The sequence below is a fragment of the Gossypium arboreum genome, chromosome 4 (genome assembly GCF_025698485.1).
Source record: "Gossypium arboreum isolate Shixiya-1 chromosome 4, ASM2569848v2, whole genome shotgun sequence".
NCBI classification, from domain to species: Eukaryota; Viridiplantae; Streptophyta; class Magnoliopsida; order Malvales; family Malvaceae; genus Gossypium; species Gossypium arboreum.
Window position 1 is genome coordinate 33678540 of NC_069073.1, and position 21185 is coordinate 33699724.

Sequence of the window (21185 nt, forward strand, 5' to 3'; positions counted from 1 at the left end):
ATTTTCACCATTTTTGGTATCGAGGTAAGTTCATATGTAAATAATTCAATGTTGTGATTATTTATTTAATGTTTTGATATTGTATGAATTGTATATTTGGTTCTATGAATACATTCGACAAGTTCGACAAAGTTCTGACAAGAGAGAAAATCTGTTTTAAACCTTAGGAATAGAATAGGATACGAGTGACATGTCACTAGACCCCACATGATATATATGTTTATGTGATCCGGGTGCTGGTCATGTACATCCCACCGGTGGCTAGGTAGTCCAGCATGTGTTGCGGATACCTGACAGCTTTTGTGAGCAGCCCGTGTAGCTACATCTTGACTGATAGCTTGTGTGAGCAGGCCCGTGATTAGCTCAAGAATGAGCACTTATGTAATACGAGATGTGAGGTAGCTTTAGCTACATATGTGGAACTTATGTGCAAAGACTTTTCGTGTATCCGGTTAGTATTCCAAGTGGTTTAATGGGTAATTCAAAGATTATCTCAAATACGTGAAAAGATATGACTATGTTATGAGTTCGTACAAGTATGTACGTAAAGTTAATAAGCATTGGCTTCATGATATTATTAGTTCATGATCACTATGAGAGCGACCTTAAGTTAATCTTGTGAATAAGTATTTATGTTGATGATGTGTAAATTCAGTTGAGAATCATGTGTTAGGCTTTTGAGCCATATCAAATTGAGAGATAGATGTTTAGTTCACTTGATTTGTGATTCATTGGATATGTGTGAAAAATGAAAGATTTCCATAATTGCCTATTAAAATGGTTATGAAAGTATGTGAAGTTAGAGTTTAAGTCATTGAAAGATGTTAAGCTTTGGGCTTGAAAATATGAATACGCATAATTAATGTGCATGTTACTATGAGGCTTGAAATGATTTGTTAATGATTATTATGGTATGTTATATTGGAGAGATTAAGATCGTTTGGCAAATGTTAAGATGTATTAAATTATGCTTAGAAATTGAAGGGGGTAAGTAAACATTGTGGTTGAGTAAGTTATGCCTATGAAGATTTAATGACGTTTATGTTGTGTTATGTTATGTTTGTTGTATGACAAATGTATGACTACTGTTGCTTATTATTTGCATACAAACTTACTAAGCTTTGTAGCTTACTTTCCTTTCTTTCCCTTATCTTATAGGGTGCTAGCTTAAGTTGGAGATCGCCGGAGATGCTATCACACTATCAAGCTATCATGTTGGAAATGAATGTAAACCTTTGAGTCTATGGCATGTATAGGGACTTAGTCATTTTGTGTATGTATCATTATGATATGGCCAACGAATGCCATGTAAATATTCGATAATGACTAGCTATTGGAATGGCTAGTTATGGATATGCTTTGGTGTTATGTATGTCTAAATGAAAGTTAATACAAAGATATCATGAAAGAGTAAAATTAGCACTAAAATAGTTTTGGACAGCAGCAATAGTATAACTTTGAAAAATCACCAAAACTTGTGGAAATCAAATTAGAGGTTGAATAAATTATGAAATTAAATCCTATTGAGTCTATTTTTAAATAGAAGAAATGATTTAAGCAAAAGAATTTCATTTTATGAGATAATTGAATTTTTGTGAGACAAGGTTAGAATGATTTCGGATTCCCCTTTTCTGAATTTGGAAAATAATTAAAAATTGTATAAAAATACTTGGGGGTTCAAATTTATATTTTTAAATTATTAATTATTCTATTTTTAAGAGAAACAAACAAGAACATCATCCGAATCTTGTACTAAGAGATAATTAAGTTTTAGTAAAGAAAGGTCAAAACTGTCAAATAGCAGAACAAGGATGAATTTGAAGAATTAACTATACTTATTGGCTTAACCATAAATTCTGAAAATTTTATGTCAGGAATATATTTGAGTCTAGTTTTGGAAAAATCAAGCGGATCTTAATTTAGAATTCTGTAGCTCAAGATATAAATAATTTAGTGACTATGACTCAAGTGGACAGTTTTGTTATGAACAGTAAATAATTGTTTTGATATGTTTAAGCCTTGATTATGGTTGTGTTGGCAGCTTAATTGTGTCATGTTAAGTTCCATTGAAAGTGTGTATGTGAGTTTGCAAATGAGGTTGGAAAATGGCATGGTAAATAGCCATTTTCTTGGCCACACGAACAGAGACACGGCCGTGTGTCTCAGTCGTGTGAAGGACACGGGCCAGGGACACGGGCTTGTGACTTAGCCGTGTGACCCCAAATTATGCATGACATCATAAACAGAGAGTTACATAGGCTGAGGACACAGGCGTGTGTGACCACACGGCCTACCCATACAAGGGTGTCCTAAGCCACATGGGTGTGTGACCCTTGTTTTGATGAAAATTTTTTTAAGTTTTCCAAAGTTTCCGATTTAGTCCTGAACCACTTCCGATGCATGTTTTGGGCCTCGTGGGCTTGTATAAGGGACGATATGCATGTGTATGAATGGTTTTAAATTGGATGCATTTTCATTACCCAGTTCGGTATGAATTTTTATGTTTAAGTCTAGTAATGCCTCGTACCCTGTCCTTGCGTCGGACACAAGTAAGTGGTGTTACACACTAGGACAGTAAACACAAATGTCTATCGAAATAGTAAACACGAGGTAAGTTCACCAAGACGAAGAAAATACTTGGCGAGAAGGGTGTAAGACCTTATCTTGACTAAGGCAACCAAAAGAGTTCTTCGTTATGTTGACGTAAATAGTCCATTGGGACATTAAACATGAAGGTTGTGTTAAGTCAGACCATGGTGGAATTGCATTATGATATTATGGAAAGTCTATCGAGATGGTGAATATAGAAAGGTCTGCCACGATGTAAGATGTGGGACCTCAACAGGGGAGTTCACCACGCCGGAGGTATGCCATGGGCTAAGATAGAAAGGGCAGCATGAATAACTCAATAAATTACAGATATGTATGAGTGAGGTGTACCCTAAGGGTGTGGATCTCTAGAATAATAAAGGGATTTGCCAAGGGTAATGCAAAATGGGGCCAACAATACTTAAAATTCACCAAACGTGACATGAAATTCGAATTGAGAGACCAAGCTAGCCATCACTCATCAATATGGAGTAGTAGAAGCTGTATGTGTATGTGCAGTGGCACTCGTAGAAGCCTCGCCTTGGAGGTTAAGGCAAACATAAGAATTGTAGAATCATATTCAAACAGTGAAACTATACAAAGAAACTAGGTTCATAGGAATCATTATAGTTTTTCTTTAGTATATGATATCAGTGGCAATTAGGCATATGTTTTCAAGTTGTTCTTATATGTAACTGAATTAATTATGGTTGTATAGTAAAATTAAACGAGTTCTTGTAGCATTTGGTACCCAGACCTAGCAATCGGATCGAGTATAGGGTGTTACAGTATCAGTTTGTGAGAGAAGTTGAATAGAGTAAGTGACTTTGGTTTATTGTAGCACTGAAGATCAGCCAATAGATATTCTAGAGAAGTTGAATAGAGTAAGTGACTTTGGTTTATTGTAGCACTGAAGATCAGCCAATAGATATTCTAACCAAGCCTCTAGGAAAGATGAGGTTCGTAAAGCTTAGAAATGAAATTAGTGTTTTCAGGATGGTGGCGAAGGATGAGTGTTGCGAGATGGCCAACCATGCAACAACTCGTACAAGTGGCGAGCAGTCCAAGTGCAAGCCAAAGTGGAGGATAGTCTAAGCGAAAGAATATTGGTGGGCTCTTCATACGCGACAAGCTTGGCTAATTGTCCAAGTAAGAACAAGCTTGTGAGAATATAAGCTATAAAGAGCCTAGCGGATTGATCACATACGAGGTATATTCGCAAAGTATGTTTGTAAATTGTACCCATGGATTCATGAAAATATTTTGGTGCATGCTACAAAAGTTATGTTATGCGTGTTTAATAAAACTAATCTTATTTGGTAGGATTTTTTGATATATTTAGGTGATGAATGGAATTTTTAGGGGTTTACAAATTACGTTTTATATTTTCAAGATTGTATTAGTAGGATTAGTTGAGTTTTGTCATGAATCAACTAATATATATTGTATTATTTGTATTTGAAAAGCTGAGTTGATGAAATATAGCAAGTCAAATTGGATTGTTAATTCTCTATTTTTTTCTCTGTTTGTTTGTTCGTAACTCTAACAAGTAGTTTAACTATGGAGTAGAGACTTCTCAACAAAAGAAACTCAAGCATCAAAGATTGTGGCATGGATTTGTCTACCTAGGTTGTCATATCGTTATTATATGAAGCAATTAATAAGAGTCATTATCTCAATCATTTGTAAGGTTGTAAAGGTAGATTACAGTACTACAATTAGGGGAAGAGAGAGGTTTTCTCGTGTAGTGGTTATCATTGATTTCAAGAAACCTCTCATTCCTTCCATCTGAATTGATGGGAAACTTCAGTGAATAGAGTATGAGGGCTTCCTACAATTTGTTATAGTTGCGGATACTTTGGACACACATAGGGTAATTGTCTGACTATTGTGAACTAAGGTGACAAGGAAGTGAAGAATGATACTAGTGTTAATGTGCAATCGGTTGAGTGCTTGAAGTAACCTAGTGAACCAAAGTATAGGTTGTGGATGTAAGTTGCTGGTCAAAAATGACGACTGATGTTGTAAGAAAGAAAGTTTGGAAGAATAAGGCAACTTCTCAGAATAAGGAAAAATTGAAAATGTCAAGATATAAGGCTTTAAATCACGTGGATGATGATCAAATTGAGGTGGGAAATAAGGATTTTGTTTCAAAAACTAGGGCAGTGAATCCTATTCCCATGCATGATTCACGTCCTAGGTCACATAAAAGAAGAGGAAAGAATGTGGTGATTGATGGAAACTTTATCAACTCCAACTATTCTCCTAATTCCAATTTAGCCCAATCTAACAAAGTGGGACCAGGGCCATGCAAAGGAGCTAAGATGTATCCAATAGTAAAAATGGCTGACTAAAATGGGAGTTAATGATGAGTCAAATGAAGGAGAGGTGGCAGCACAACAGGTCATTGAACAAAAAAATAACTTTGGAAGAAAAAACTCACAGGGTGGTGGTTAGAGTTAATCATGAAGAATATAATACTTTGAGTCAATCCTAAAGACAAGGAAGACCATGGTTTACCAGAATAAAGATAGGTCATTGGCCATGAAGAAAGCAACTTGATGTGGTCTCAAGGTTAGGAAAAAAATCAAAATTAGGGTGTTGCCCAAACCATTACTGACTGAATGGGATAACATCATTATCTCAACAGTTTAAGCAACATGAAATAATTTTGGCTCAAGGTTCAGGTAAGGGTCCATAATAGGAACAACCTATGCTTTTCATAAACCAAGTATTCTTACTTTGCAGGACACTCAAGTTAGTGGTGTTAAGGCTAACTAGGTTATTCAAAAGAGTAGATTTGATTGTTCATATCATATTGAGGCATGTGATTTTTTCGATGGGGTTTGGATCCTATAAAGATCGAGTATTACCATAGAGTTCATTAGTGTTTTTAGTCAATTCATTCATTTGGATTGTAAAGAGAATGGTTCGGCTGGTTGTTTTTCTTCACGGTTGTATATATGGGTCCGTTAACTATGAAGTGAAATCATTTGGAGTTGTTTGGCTAGGTTAGTGTTACTTCCAAATGTACCTTGGACCTTAGGGGAGATTTCAAACCTATCTTATCTTAGGAAGAGGACAAGGGAAGAGCAAGTGGTAGAGGTGGCGTTAATGATTTGTTCATTAATTTTATGTTTGATTTGGGTTTACATGATATTAGTTGCTCGGGATTATTTTTTTACTTGGGTGAAGGGGTCTCTTCAACAACGACTTGATAGGTGTGTTTGTAATGATTAGTGGTTGTCCACTTTCCATTCTTCTCATGTCAGGAATCTTGAGCGGTTGGAATCTAACATCCTTTTATCCCTTGAACATAAATTGGGAAATATAGTTAATTGTCATTTTCGCTTCATTACAAATTGGTAAAGACATCCTAGTTTTAATGATTTGTTTGAAGGAGAATTGACACTCCATGGAGACATTATGAACAACATTGAACATTTTATGACTAAGATTCATGAGTGGAATAGTAATGTTTTTGGCAGGATTGATAATAGGAAGGCCCATCCAATAGCTCGCATAAGAGGAATTGAAAGATTCCTTGAGTGTAGATCATCCCCTTATTTATTTGATCTTGCTCAACATTTGTAAGGTGAGTTAAAAGATGTCCTCTCTCAAGAAGAAAGCATTTGATACCAAAAATCAAGAAGTAGATGGCTAGTTGATAGGGAAAGAAACACAAAGTTTTTTCATATTTGTACTTTAAAGCGTATGAGGGCTAATTTCATTAAAACTTTACAGTTAGAATATGGTAATTAGGGTGGTGATCATGATGTTCTTCAACAAAGAGTGGTTTAGTTTTATCAACAGCTTTTTATTAAGGAAGACACGGCAAAATGAGGGTCTCCCATTCGAGGTGGCTTTTATAAATTCTCTGAAACTTAGCTTAGTGCATTTTCTTCCCCAACCATTGACTAGGAAGTTAAGAATGTCGTTTTTGTATGACACCAAGAATTGATGGGATTCATATGTCATTTTATCAAAAGAATTGGGTGTATATAGGGAGAAGTGTTTGCGATTTTGTAAAAGGTACCATGAATGGAGAAAAGTTGAGTGGTTGGCTTAGCAAAACCTTAATTAATTTTGATCCCTAAAGTTCATGTTACTTTATACTTTCACCGATTCAGGTCGATTAGTTTGTGTACTGTGGTATACAAAACTGTTACAAAGGTTATTATGAATAGGCTTAAATCCTATCTTTTTAAATGGATTTTGCCTAATCAGTTGAGTTTTGTTTCGGGTAGGTGCATCATAAATAATATCATCATTTCTCAAGAAGTTATTCACTCCATGAGAAGGGAGAAAGGGGGAAAGGGATGGATGGCCATAAAAGTGGATCTTGAAAAAGCTTATGATCATCTTGATTAGGATTTCATAAATGATATGTTTATGGAAATTGGTATCTTATCCAATTTATGGAGTATAATTATGCATTTTATCACTTCAATTTCAATACAAGTGGCATAGAATAGAAGCTTGACAAAGTATTTCCAATAGAGAAGGGGTATTCAACAAGGTTACCCATTATTTCCTTATATTTTTGTTCTTTGTATGGAGAGATTAACCTAGCTTATTTCTCATGTGGCAAATCAAAGATTATAGAAACCTTTGAGACTTGTTAGAGGTAACCCACAAATTTCCCATTTATTTTTTGTTGGTGATTTGGTTTTGTTTTCAGAAGCTTCTATAGATGAGAGAAAGGTGATTAAGAAGGCTATGGAGATTCTTCTATAAGTTATCAGGGCACAAGATTAGTTGCCAAAAAAAATATATATACATATATATATATATATTTGCTAATGTTGAGGTTTCATTGCAAAATGAGATTTGTAATGAGATTGGGTATACATTGGGGAAGGACCTTGGGAAATATCTCGAAGTCCCACTTTTGCACCAATGCGTTACTAAGACAACGTTTCAATTTTTTATTAGCAACATGCGAAAAAAGCTAACGGGTTGGAAACGAAGAATTTATCCCTTGCGGGGAGGTTAACATTAGCTAAAGTGGTGTTAAATGCTATTCGCATTCATGCCATGCAATTTATGGTTATTCCTAAGGGCATTTTTCTTGATGTGGAGAAGATAATCCATAACTTTTTTTGGGGTAGCTCAAATGAGATTCAGAGAATAAATCTTGTGAAATGGGACATTCTACGTCGACCTATTGAACAATGTAGTTTGGGTCTCAAACGTACTGAACAACAAAATGCAACTTTTCTAATGAAGTTAGGCTTTAATCTGGTAAGTCGATTGGATTAGCTTTGGCTACAAGTTTTGAGAACTAAATATAAGTGGGGTCATGACTTACCAATTACTTTTCGTGCTCAAAATTGTTAACTATGGAAGGGCATTGCGAAAGTCTAGGAGGAAGTTAGGAAGTGCCTAGTTTGTAATATAGGTAATGGTGCCACAGTTGATTTTTGGCATGATCCATGGATGGTGGAAGCTGGAATCTTATTTGATCATTGTGTTTCGCCTGAAAAAGTTTTCAATTGTCATCGTCCGATTATGTCCATGCTCAATGCTGATGGTGATTGGAATTGGGAAGAGCTTATTGGTTTGCTGCCCTATTCTATATGTAACATTGTTGCTAGTCGAAGATCCCCTCAAGGGTAGCATATTAATGATTACCTGGGAAGGTTGTGGAACAAAGAGATGAGATTCTCTTCTAAATTGGCTTATGAAGCATTGATGTGACGAAATTATTTGTAGGAGGATCGAAAGTGGCGCATGTTGTAGGGTTATAAGGGGTTTGCTCGGGTGAAATTGTTTTTTTGGCTTACCATCAATGATAAACTTCTCACTAACATGAATTATGTCAAAAGACATTTAGCTAACGATGGGAGCTATCGACACTGTGATGGAGTGGAGGAAACTAAGGAGCATGTTCTTCGAGGTTGTTTCCCGGCTCTTGCTGTTTGGTGTAGCATCATTACTCCTTCCTCCTTGAATGATTTCTTGAGCATGAGTTTGAAAGAGTGGATCATTAAAAACCTAATAAATCCCTTGCAATTCGAGTTAAACGATGGTGACTAGGGGATTAAGTTTGACTACATTTGTTGGTTGTTGTGGCTTTGATGTAATACTTGGATATTTGACCTCGAGTTTGTGGGATGGGAAAACATTTTGCAGCAAGCTACGAGATTGGCTAGGGAAATCAATCGAGTGAGACCAAAATATGCAAATGTGGTTGCAGCAAAACAACAAATTGACAAGGTAATCTATTGGGAGAAACTAGCATGAGGATGGCTCAAAGTTAATATGAATGGGGCGTGATGCAGAGTTACAGGGGCAGACACAAATGGCGGAGTAATTCGAGATCACGAAGGTTCATGGGTGGCTGGTTTTGCAAAGAACGTTAGGACTAGCTCGGTGATTGACACAAAGTTGTAGGGAGTACTTGAGAGAGGGGCTCCAACAAGCATGGAATCTAATAGTAAGGAAAGTAATTTTGTAAAGTGATGACATAGTGGTTACAAGGCTACTAAAAACACAGTAGATGGGGCATGATGATAATGCATTTGTGAGGGCCATCAATTTCTACAGGCTCCATACGTGGTTACTCGGCTCCTTCAAAATGATGGAAACAATATTGGGCTCTTAGAGTAGTCATCATTTAAACTATTTGTAGTTTCTTTTCCTTGTAAAAAATAAAGCATGCTTCAAGATAGTGTTATACATTCAATTGAGATTCTTTCACTTGCATCGTTTTCATATAATCTATATTTTATGCATGTTATGATAGTGTCTCGTAGTGATATTATATGGATTTTTTTATCAATTAATCCAACCAGTTAAAAGTAATAACTAACGAATCTTATTAATTTAATTTTCAACTAATTATTGACAAAAGTATTTTTAATTTTAAATCACATCTTTATTTTTTATTTTCAGATAAATTACTCTAATATTAACCCAAATATTTAAACTTATGTTTTGATTACTTAATGATGAAATTTTAAAATTTTAATCAATAAATATTAATGATATATTTTTTTATACATAAACATCTCAACATCACCAATACGACAATATAACTTCACTGATAATTTCATCGTGTATTGGAAAATACAAATATTTTAAAGCATTGTCTCCTTGTTTTAACAATGATACATTCTTATCTATAAACTCATGTTTATTAAGGGGTTGGCTAAAAAAACACCCCCCAACATACTAAAAAAACACCCTAATTCTCATTTTCCGTGTAATTGATTATAGCATTTCTCATTTTATTGGATGAGTGTCTTTTCCAATGAGTCTTTTTATTAATACAATAATTAGAGTCAAGATCTTAAATTAATGTGGTCCAAAAAATTAATTAGTACATTTTCCAAATATCTTCATTTTCAACATCTTAAATTAATTAGTGTAATCAATTTAGTCCAAAAATTAGAGTCAACATCTTAAAAAACGGAAAATATTAATTTTGTTGTAATTAATACAATAAATAGGCAAAGTTATATACATATATATATATGCTTATTTTTATGAACATTAACAACACCCTAACGTAAACTCATATTATTATTAACAAAATTAAGTAAGTCATTCTCACTACACTCTATTATTTGTAATTTTATATTCTATAAATTTGTTCTAAATTATTTTTATAAAAATCTGTTTTTCTAATTTTTTTCTTCTTTTATTTATTAATTCTTGTATAAATTAAAATCTGTTTTAATTTTTTATAACTACTGATTTTTTCATCATAATTTGTAGTGTTCAACAACAGATGTCGAATTTTTACGAAAGTAACTTAAATGAAGGCAATGAGATCTCTATGGCGACATCACCATTTTTTACCGATCGGGTATAATATTTATCATGATGTTAATATTTTTTTTATCTTCATAACATTTAATATTTGTTAACAAAATTATTTAAAATTTAGGTGTTCGAGTCTCGTGAAGAGCTGATGCAATGGGTGCAAAACACGGTATTCTTTCTTGGTTATATCACCGTCATGAGAAGATCAAAAGCAAAGGAAAATGGTGTGGTGTCTTACGTCACACTTATTTGTGATCGTGGCGGTGAATACAAATTTAAAGAATCAAGTAAAAAGTCTAGCACCAAAAAGACCAACTGTAAATTCTGATTGGTAGGTTCGTATTTAAAACAATATGATGGGTGGACGCTGAGGGTGATATGTGATCAACATAACCATCCACCTGCACAACATATAGAGGGACATGCTTATGCAAGGCGGTTGAAAGAAAACGAAAAAAATTTGTTGGTTGATTTGACGAGTAAGAATGTTACACCACGTGACATATTATCGACACTGAAGAAGCAGGACGAGAATAATATTTCTACACTAAAAGCCATATATAATGCACGGCAAAAGCTTCGCTCATCCCAGAATATCGGTAAAACTCCGATACAGGTTCTTTTGTTGCTTTTGAATGATAAACAATTTTTTACTGAGTTTTCAGTAAATAATATTTCAAATGAATTGGAAAATCTATTCTTCATTCATCCACGATCAATGGATATATGGCGTGCATTTTCGCATGTTTTGATTGTAGACACAACGTACAAAACGAACAAATATGATCTGCCTTTTGTTCATATTGTTGGCATGACTTCAACCAACAAGACATTTAGTATAGCTTTTGCCTTTATCATTAACGAAAAAAAGGAGAACTATAATTGGGCATTAACATGTCTAAAGTTGACACTAGAGGAGTGCATGTACCCACATGTTATTGTGACGGACAGAGAGTTGGCTCTGATGAATGCATGCCAACAAGTTTTCCCCGATGCCACTCGGTTACTATGCAGATGGGACATTACTGAAAATATTAAAAAGCATTGTAGGCAGTCTATCAAGTCGCAACATGAGTAGGACTCCTTTCGTGCTATGTAGACTGTACTCGTTGAATCTCCAACGGGGATATTGTACACCAAAAACTACAGAAAACCCCAATCAATGTTGAGCGAATATCCAGGTACAAGCCTCGTGATTCAATAAATAATTGTTTATAGTTTTACAAGAATTTTTATACATAATTAACATTTATATAAATTCATGTTTTTAAAATATCTAGATCAAGTGTGGTTAAGCAAATATAAGGAAATGTTTGTGTCGGTCTGGATTGATCAGCATCTCAACTTTGGAGAACGAACTATGATTAGAGTTGAGAGCCAACAAGCAAAGCTAAAGAAATACCTTTGTGCAAAGAATTCTTCTCTAGATAAATTTGTTGGTTGTATCGATCAGACTGTGAAGTCTCAACTTACATCAATATATGAAAGTTTTGAAAAGAGTAGAATTGTCCTCAAACACAGACACAACTTACCGTGTTTCAGATTATTGCTGGGTTTTGTGGCACTTGAAGCTCTAGATATCCTAGAAGGGGAACTTCAACAGTTGAGTAGACATCAACTTGACTCTTCAAACTGTGGTTGTAAACTACGTCATATTTGTGGGTTACCATGCGCTTGCATGCTATCAGTCTACTTGAATTCAGGTGGTATATTTAACAATTATTTTCTAAATTTTATTTATATATTGAATTTTTATAAACTAATGGCATCTCAATGCATGTGAGTGTATTCCGTTGGATTTAATAGATGTATTTTAGAGGAAGCTTGACTTATCACCGTCAACTTCTATGGAAAATAAGGACATTTGTTGTGACGGTGAGTTAGAAATGTTCAAAGAAAACTTCACTAAGCAGTCAAAAGCCAAGGAAAAAAAAAGTCTGTTAAGAAAGTTAAGAGATATATTTCAACCGAGTAAAACACTCATTAAAGAACCTACAATTCAAAAAAAATACGCGTGGATGACCAACCTTGAAGAAACAACAACAAAAACGAGTCGATTCTATAAGTCAAGTTCCCAGAAGACGTAGCCATTCAACCACGTCAAAATCTGTTGGGTTGGATCTGGTAGAGTTGAACAAAGAACCTGCAAGACATAGTTCATACGTAACCGAAATTCCAGACTTAAACCAGGAGCCATCAGATCAAGTTTCAGACTTCATAGACTTAAACCAGATGCTTGAATCATGTGACACTCATCCACTAATAAAAGAAATTCCAAATATGTTCCACCCTTACATCACACATGTACAAGATGTCAAGGGTGATGGAAATTGCGAATTCCGAGCAATATCTGGTTGTCTTGGTTATGGCAAAGATCAGTGGCTCTATGTTCGACATCAACTGCTAGACGGGTTATTGAGTTCATATGATGTCTATGCTAGAGTTTTCACTGATGGAATCGATGAATTACGTAATTCATTGTGTTTCTCACAATCGCCTGCCAGCAGAACACTGATGGTTATGCCTATGATAGTTGTCCTGATTGCCAACAGGTTTGGGGTGATCTTCAATTATTTAACCAAGCGAGGTGACATAAATTTCGTTCCTCTTTGGAGAGGTCCGGAACATTTTCAATACTATCATGCTATTACAATTGCACATGTATATGATAATCATAATGTGATGGTACAATTATAAAGAGATTACCCAATGCCTACCATTTCGGCTTATTGGATCCGCCATAGAGCCCCGTCTACAGCTAGATGGCAAACCATGTATGTGTCACGTCCGGAATTTTATAGACAACTGAAACTTTGTAATCTCAAAACACTGTTATAACTATAGAGGATTATTGTTGAATAATATTAATTTATTATATATTAGCATTTTGCTCATATTTTTGTATTTATGTATTCATATATATGTTTAACAATAATCCTATAATAAAAAAATATGTTGAATAATAATAATAATAATAATAATACTTATAATATTTAATAATCATACAATAATAAAAATATGTTTAACAATTAAATAAGTAAAAATTAAGTGGGAGGTGACAATTAATTCTTAATCATTATAGTAGAAAAATGTTAATTACTAACCAATTAATAAAGTAAAAGAACATTAATTAATAACTAATTATTAATTATAGTAAATGTGTGTTATTTATTAGGGTGTTTTTAGTATGTTTGGGAGTGAATTTTTGCCAACCCCGTTTATTAATCCTAAATCTACTTTCCTCCATCTTCCTTAAAAGCTTTCCACCTTTTTATTATTATTTATTTTACTGATATTTTTGGTCAAAAGCTTTAATTCCAAGCACTAAATGCATGTGCATAGTTTACTTGCTTTGCTCATTACTAAATAAATATCTCAATCCAACAATTTGTTATTATCAATGCCATACTGTTTTCTCTTTTAAAGAAAATAGTAATGTTGAAAAAATATATATAGAAACCAGACGGATTTAATCCACAACTGAAGACTTATTTGTCCAATAGTAATTGTTAAAAAGTAAATCAATTGTTTTTAATGATGAAAATTTGACTAATTCTATGTTGTACATTTAAATATTTACAATACAACCAATGCATTAAATAACCAAACACGCATTGGCACGATATTTTGTTCCAGTTTTAATAATTGTTTATCTGTATTTCAAATTTAAAACTTCATTTACTTTTACTTCCAAAAAAAAAACTTCATAATTTTATAAACTATCTCTATTTATTTTGTTAAGGAGATACCTGTGTGATTATATACTATCTCCAATAATCAACATTACAAATAAAATCATATAATAATTAGAATACTGTTATCTAAATTAAAATAAGTCTACAACGTTATATATACTGAGATTTAAATTAAATTAAATTTGGATTAAATTTAAACTTGACAAAAACTCTAAAACCTTAATCTTTTCTCATCTGTTTGAATTAAACTTTTAAATATATCGAATTTAAAGAATGAAAAATATCACAACATTTACTTCTTCCTCTAATTTTAAATCGGAAAAAAAGGGTCGTTGTTTCCATTGCAATAATAATATTAACTCACATGAAACAACATATTTCTTTATTATAAAGGAACCTATTTAGAGACCTGGGTGTATGAAATAACTATTATGTTTCAAAAATAATTTTAAAAGTAGAAAGAGAAAAATATGGATTCCTACCTTGTAAGTGTAAATATCATGTGCCACCATTGACAACCATTTCCAAGTTTTTTTTTTTTTTTTAAGATTTCCAAGTATCTTTTATAAAAGAAAGAAAAAGAAATTAAAAAAAAGTTGAATTAAATAATAACTTGATATATTTCCATCATTTGCGAACTTTAGAATATTCTAAAGCTGCTTATAACCTCAGTACAAATGCTGTACTTATTGGATTCTTAAAAGCAAAAAACAAAATGATGATCAGTTTCTTCCCCTGCAATTTTTTTCCCAGGATTCAATTTGTAAATTTTTAAACCTAATAAATTGTTCCTTTATTTCAATTTAATAGCAGCAAGCAAATTTGTTATTATTATTATTTTTTTAAAATTGCAAAGTTCACAATATCGAAACTTGGAACAAGCCCATGTGCAGCTTTACCTGTTTAAGGAAAAAAAAAAAGAAAAGAGAAAAAAGAAAATTCAAAGCATTTATTTGAATCTGATAAAACAGACAAACAAGAACATAAAAGCACAATAATAAAGAAAATTGCATGGCTTATTTGGTTTCATGTCTGTTTTTACACCTCATGACAACCAATCACAATCATTGGAGATTGTGAAAATTAAATGTTATAGATGTCAACACAACCACTCTCTACATTGTAGCATTCTTTGGGAATTTCAGTGGGATCTTTTGGGATCTGAATATTGAGTATTTTGTTTTTCTTATTTATGTTAGAATTTAGAGTGATTTGGCCTTTAATCGTCTCATTTAGAACAACTCTGTGGCTTAAGGTCGTTCCTAACTGGAGTTTTGTTTTTGTTTTTTTGTCTGTTTTGTACTCTCATTCTGTCATCCTTCTCTTTTTCAGTTCAAGTTCTACATTTTTACTGAAATCCCATTTTTCCAGGATTTCCAAAAGTTTCCATCTTTGAAAATCCAGAAATATTACTTCTTGATTGGTTTACAGTTTTACTAAGCCCTATGTTCTAGTATTTACCAAAGTTTCCTTCTTTGAAAACCCAGACCTGTTTTTGGATTTCTGATTCTGGGTTTTGCTCATTTTTCTGATTTATTGATTAGCTGATTCATGGGTGAGTCAAGATCCATTGGTTTTTTCTTTCTTCTTCTGATTTTCTCCACTTGTTTTGGGGATCAAACTTCGGATAAAATCACTGAGTTACCCGGACAGCCAAAGAATGTTGGATTCAATCAATATTCAGGATACGTGACACTGAATCAACAAGCTGGAAGGGCATTGTTTTACTGGTTGATTGAGTCACCAGTGAGTCGTAAACCCGAGTCAAGACCACTCGTTTTATGGCTCAATGGAGGACCTGGGTGCTCCTCTATTGCTTATGGAGCAGCTGAAGAAATTGGTCCTTTTAGAATTAGACCTGATGGAAAGACCCTTTACTTGAATCGTTATGCTTGGAACAACTGTAAGCCTTTTATTATGAAATGATGTTTTGCTTTTGTCCTTTTGGTTCTGTCTGAATTTCACTTAAGATTGTCTTGTTTGAATTGTTATGTAGTGGCAAATGTGCTGTTCCTGGAATCTCCAGCTGGTGTTGGGTTTTCATACACTAACACAACATCAGATTTATACACTACCGGTGACAAGAGAACTGGTAATTATATTTATATGTTAATGCATATTCAGACCGAGTCACATAGATGTAGTTAGTTTTGCCTAAGTTTTTGAGGGACTTGGTTCATATGGTTTAGATTGTAAGAGACTTGGTGTTGTGAATTTACAGCTGAAGATGCATATGTTTTTCTGGTTAACTGGTTTGAAAGGTTTCCACAATACAAGCATAGAGATTTCTACATTGCTGGTGAAAGTTATGCAGGTAATTTTTTTATTCAATACCTGTTTTTCTTTTTTACTGCAATATTTTACTTTGGTTCATAGATGAACAAAGCCTGAAGTTTAAGCTAAAGGACTAATATAATTTCAGGTCACTATGTTCCTCAATTGTCTCAACTTGTTTATGAAAGGAACAAAGGGGTTCAGAATCCTGTTATCAATTTTAAGGGATTTTTGGTGAGAATGTCTCCGATTCTTTGTTTTTCTTGAAGCATCTGTGTCCGACACTAGATTCCTATGCATTTCCAGACGTGATTGCAACTTCAATTGTTGTAATCTGTGCAAATGACTTGTGTTTTTGTTCTGTCATTATATATATAGGTTGGAAATGCTGTAACGGATGACTACCATGATTTCATTGGCACATTCGAGTACTGGTGGACTCATGGTTTGGTTTCTGATTCAACTTATCGAAGTTTACGAGTTGCATGTGACTTGGGATCCTCTACACATCCATCTCTGGAATGCATGAATGCTCTTCGAGCTGCTCAAATTGAGCAAGGGAACATCGATCCATATAGCATCTTCACTCAACCTTGCAAAGATACTTCAACATTACGGCATAACATGAGGGGTCATTATGTAAGTTCTCAATCAATCTGTTCTGTTTTTTCTTCCTATGAACACTATAATGGGGCCTTTCCATTGATCTCAAATATGAATATTTGTATCATTTCGCCATTGTTTTATCAGTAATCTGCATAGTTTTACAAAAAGAATCAGATAAATTTGAAACTTAATCTTCACATCCGGTCTTGTGTCTCAATGTGACTAGTTTTCTAGTGGGAATTGGCATTAAATCTGTGGGCTCATTTCGTAAAACTTGATGCACTTGTTGAATTTCAATTCTAAACTTTAAAGCCGTGGAGGGTCCAGGAGGCACCATTTAGTTAACAAAAATTCTGCAACCACAGTTGTGGACCACATAGTACTCTCCTGTTAAAGTTCAGATTATTTGAACAAAGATAAAAAAGAGTCTTGTATTCAAATTTAACCTTTGTACAGTCATGGCACAATGATATTTGAACTCATGTGTTAGTATCAGATGTGGGTATTCGAGTGTTAGTATCAAATGTGAGTATGTATCTGATACAGGTATGTTCAATTATTTCCAAGTTTCTCTATATAGATATGTTTGTTTTTACGCAGATGATAAACACAAACACTCAGGAAAGAAGTAAAGAGTCAGTTTCTCTATTTACGTATATGATCACATTTCCCAAACAGACTGTTTTGAATTGAAGTTTTTCTCCAATTTTGTTCTTTTGAAATCCCTTTATAGAGCTTGGGTTGGATTGTTTCTTAAAATGCAGCCCTGGATGTCAAGAGCTTATGATCCATGCACCGAGAGATATTCGAAAGTGTATTTTAATCGTCTGGAAGTCCAGAAGGCACTTCATGCAAATGTAACTGCTCTTTCTTATCCATGGCAAACATGCAGGTATGCTATTTGATCTTATGAATCTTAGTTAATTTCCTTCTGGTATCCTGAATTTCATTTTTTTTAAGCATCTGTATTTGACACATATTCAGATAGTCGATTGCAGATATGATCACTTTCTGAATACATCAAGAATATTTAAAATATTTGTATCGAATATATACTTTATCTGAATCTGTAAATCTTTGTTTTACAGTGACATCGTTGGAAATTACTGGACGGATGCTCCTCTCTCTATGCTTCCTATATACAAAGAACTAATTGCTGCTGGTCTTAGGATTTGGGTATACAGGTTAAGTTTCTATATATCTTTCGTTTTTCTGTCTCCACAAATTGTCATAATGCATTCTGATAGAAGTGTTTGTGCAGTGGAGACACTGATGCAGTGGTTCCAGTGACGGCAACACGGTACTCCATTGATGCACTGAAGCTACCTACCATCATTAATTGGTATCCTTGGTACGACAATGGAAAGGTGAGTACCTATAGTATTATTATTATATGGTTGAAAATATACTTGTTGAGAATCATTACATATTTAATATATATTTTTTTCATACCATAAACTTTTTTTTCTGGATTATTGGAATTGGATACTATTAGATACAATCATTACATAATTTTGCTGTTAAGTTGGAAAATAAGGTTGAGAAAGAATCAAGATGAGGGAAAAAGAAAAGAGGTTTGATCCTTATTTGTTGATCCGATCCAGGTTGGTGGGTGGAGCCAAGCATACAAAGGGTTAACGTTGGTAACAGTGACTGGAGCCGGTCATGAGGTTCCCCTCCACCGTCCCCGTCAAGCTTTTATTCTTTTCCGATCATTCTTGGAGAACAAACTGATGCCAAGTTAAAAAATCTTATCGATATCCATGTTGCTCGAACTTTGGTGAGTTTGAAATATATCAAGTATATGGTCAAACTTTTATAAGTTTTTCATATACATGAAGGGTCGTACACTGCTGGATAGAGAAAAAGAAGAATCCGGGTAGCATAGGTTAATGTTATTATTCATTTTTTCTCGATGAATAAGTGAAAAAGAAAATATAGAAATTTTTAATACAAATTGTCAAGAAATTATGTTGAGTGATCACTAAATTGTAGAATATTTTTATGAAATGTATTCTTTATAGGACTTTGAATAATTGAAATTGCAGATGTGGTTCAAAGTAAGTTGTTAATAAATATTGTCTTGATAGTTGATGAGCAGCTTTTTCAGTTAGGTTGTTTTTGTTGCTTGAACGGACATTGGTTGTTTGGTCTTTGATGAGACATTAAATGTAGGTTAGGTTTAGAATTTGTTTTTAAGTTCAAACTACCATTTCTTTTTAAAATATATCAATTTTATTCTTCTTATTTTAAAAAGAAAGAACAGCATTTTATTATTATAGGAAAATTATGTTTCTCATGGAGCAACAAATGAATTTCAATTGAGGGATCCAGTACTTAATGTAAAACTAAAACACTATTTCAACAATCCAACAGTCTCCATATATAAATTATTTTTAAAAATATTTATTTAAATCTACTAAATATATAATATATAAAATTTATTTTAAATCGATATATTAGAGACATCAGATCGATTCAAAATTTTATATGCATGACAAATACATATGCATGACAAATACATATATCTTAATGAATTCGATGATTAGATTATCAAAAATACCGGTCATATAAAAAGAAGTACGAAAATATATAAAACCACTTTAGTTTTACACAAATATAAATGGATGGATTCCTTCCCAATTTTAATATTAAATTATGAAATTCCATCATTTGATTTTAATTAAAATTGTAAAATTTGTTAAAAAAATAAAGATAATCATTCAATACATTGGTGTGTTCATAAATTATAATTTTAAAAAAATTAAAAATAAATAAATAAAACATATGTCAAATTTTCAATCCTCTATAATGTTAGAATTTATAGAATAAATCTACAATATAACTTAATAAACCAGGATCTGTCATGTCAAATCATTAAGAATAAATCAAGAACAAAACTAGATGCGGAAGCGTACCTGAATCCATGGATTCCTTGAAACTTTCTGGGACTTGGGGATTTGATCTTCCAAATTAGCACACAAGAAATTTAAAGAATATCTGCTCTCTCTTTCCTAATGATGGGATATTAGAAAAGATATCTTGTATATAATTTGGGAACCATAACCCTAATATTTATAACCTTAGCATATTAGTTCTAACCAAATTCTAATTAGCCCATCATTAATTAGAATTTGATTAGAAGAGTATCTACACATGTTTGACCCATACTTTATTTAATAATTAAAAGCCCAATAAAATTTTAACCAAATTAGATCACTTTTAATTTGGGCTAACCTATCATGATAGTAAATAATAACATGCAATTATCCTTATTATATATGTGATGTCCAAATTTTCCAACAATCTCCCACTTGGACCACATATATATACTAATTACTTTATAATTACATGTCATTATATAACCTTATGAGCTCAAAATTTTACTATCATATCTAAAAGGCATTCCGTACAATCTCATCCATTAATTATGTTAACATAGAATCAAGGCGACTTTCGTTACAAATATCGTAACTAAATCCATCCATGATCACGTATATTAACACAACCAAATGACATAGATCAAGTATGGATGTGTAGCATGGAAATTACATGCAATATGATCTAAACATATCTATTTCCAACTGGTCCTCCTTAGTGAGATCAAATCTTACCAAAATCAGAGTGTGAATAAACCAAATAAACTTTATTTCTGCAGAAAATAAACTTATTATCTTTAAACTGAAATAACTGAAAATGTGTCTATAACATAAAAAGCATTTAAAAATACAAACTCCCACTAAAACCAATTATCCTTTAAATGACATTACACCCATATGAGCAATGTGCTCTTATAAAACCTTAGGTGTAGTTTTTTAGTAAGCGGATCCGCAATTATGGAGTTTGTCCTAATATGCTTTATAAGCATTTAACCACTCTGAACTTTTACTTTAACAAGTAGAAACTTAAAGTCTATGTGTTTTGACTTTAATGTGCTCCTGTTGCTATTGGAATAAAAGACTGCAATTTGTTTTCACAATTTGCACCTTAGTGACAAAATCTTGTATCCATATTCCATCAAAATCAGAGTCTATATACCTGATGATCTCTAACTGATTAGACCTGCAATATGTGAGCATGTAATCTTTTGTTCTCTGAAAATACCTTATAACCCTCTTGGATGCTATCTAATGGTCCAAACCAGGGTTGCTTAAAATATCTGTCTAACATTCCAATAGTGTATACAAGATTCCAATGTATACAAACCTGAACATACATTAAACTTTCCACTGCTAAAATGTAAAAAATCTA

At 33.1% G+C, this 21185-nt stretch overlaps 1 protein-coding gene across 1 annotated transcript; it reads left to right on the plus strand.

Annotated features, from left to right (window-relative positions):
• The first annotated feature begins 14753 nt into the window (after positions 1 to 14753).
• LOC108457840 (serine carboxypeptidase-like 27) lies at positions 14754 to 19010 on the plus strand. The gene is made up of 9 exons (XM_017757010.2): positions 14754 to 15957; positions 16051 to 16146; positions 16276 to 16368; positions 16477 to 16562; positions 16707 to 16967; positions 17699 to 17826; positions 18023 to 18118; positions 18196 to 18301; positions 18539 to 19010. Exons 1-9 carry the CDS (start codon positions 15606 to 15608, stop codon positions 18677 to 18679), a joined length of 1359 nt encoding a protein of 452 aa, XP_017612499.1. The 5' UTR covers positions 14754 to 15605; the 3' UTR covers positions 18680 to 19010.
• The last annotated feature ends 2175 nt before the right edge of the window (positions 19011 to 21185 follow it).

Bases quoted from the DNA above. Each gene is read 5' to 3' on its own strand.
- LOC108457840 (XM_017757010.2), top strand. From the start codon at position 15,606: ATGGGTGAGTCAAGATCCATTGGTTTTTTCTTTCTTCTTCTGATTTTC. The intron at 16,968-17,698 runs GTAAGTTCTCAA...CTTAAAATGCAG, and splicing joins ATAACATGAGGGGTCATTAT to CCCTGGATGTCAAGAGCTTA. The intron at 17,827-18,022 runs GTATGCTATTTG...TTTGTTTTACAG, and splicing joins TATCCATGGCAAACATGCAG to TGACATCGTTGGAAATTACT.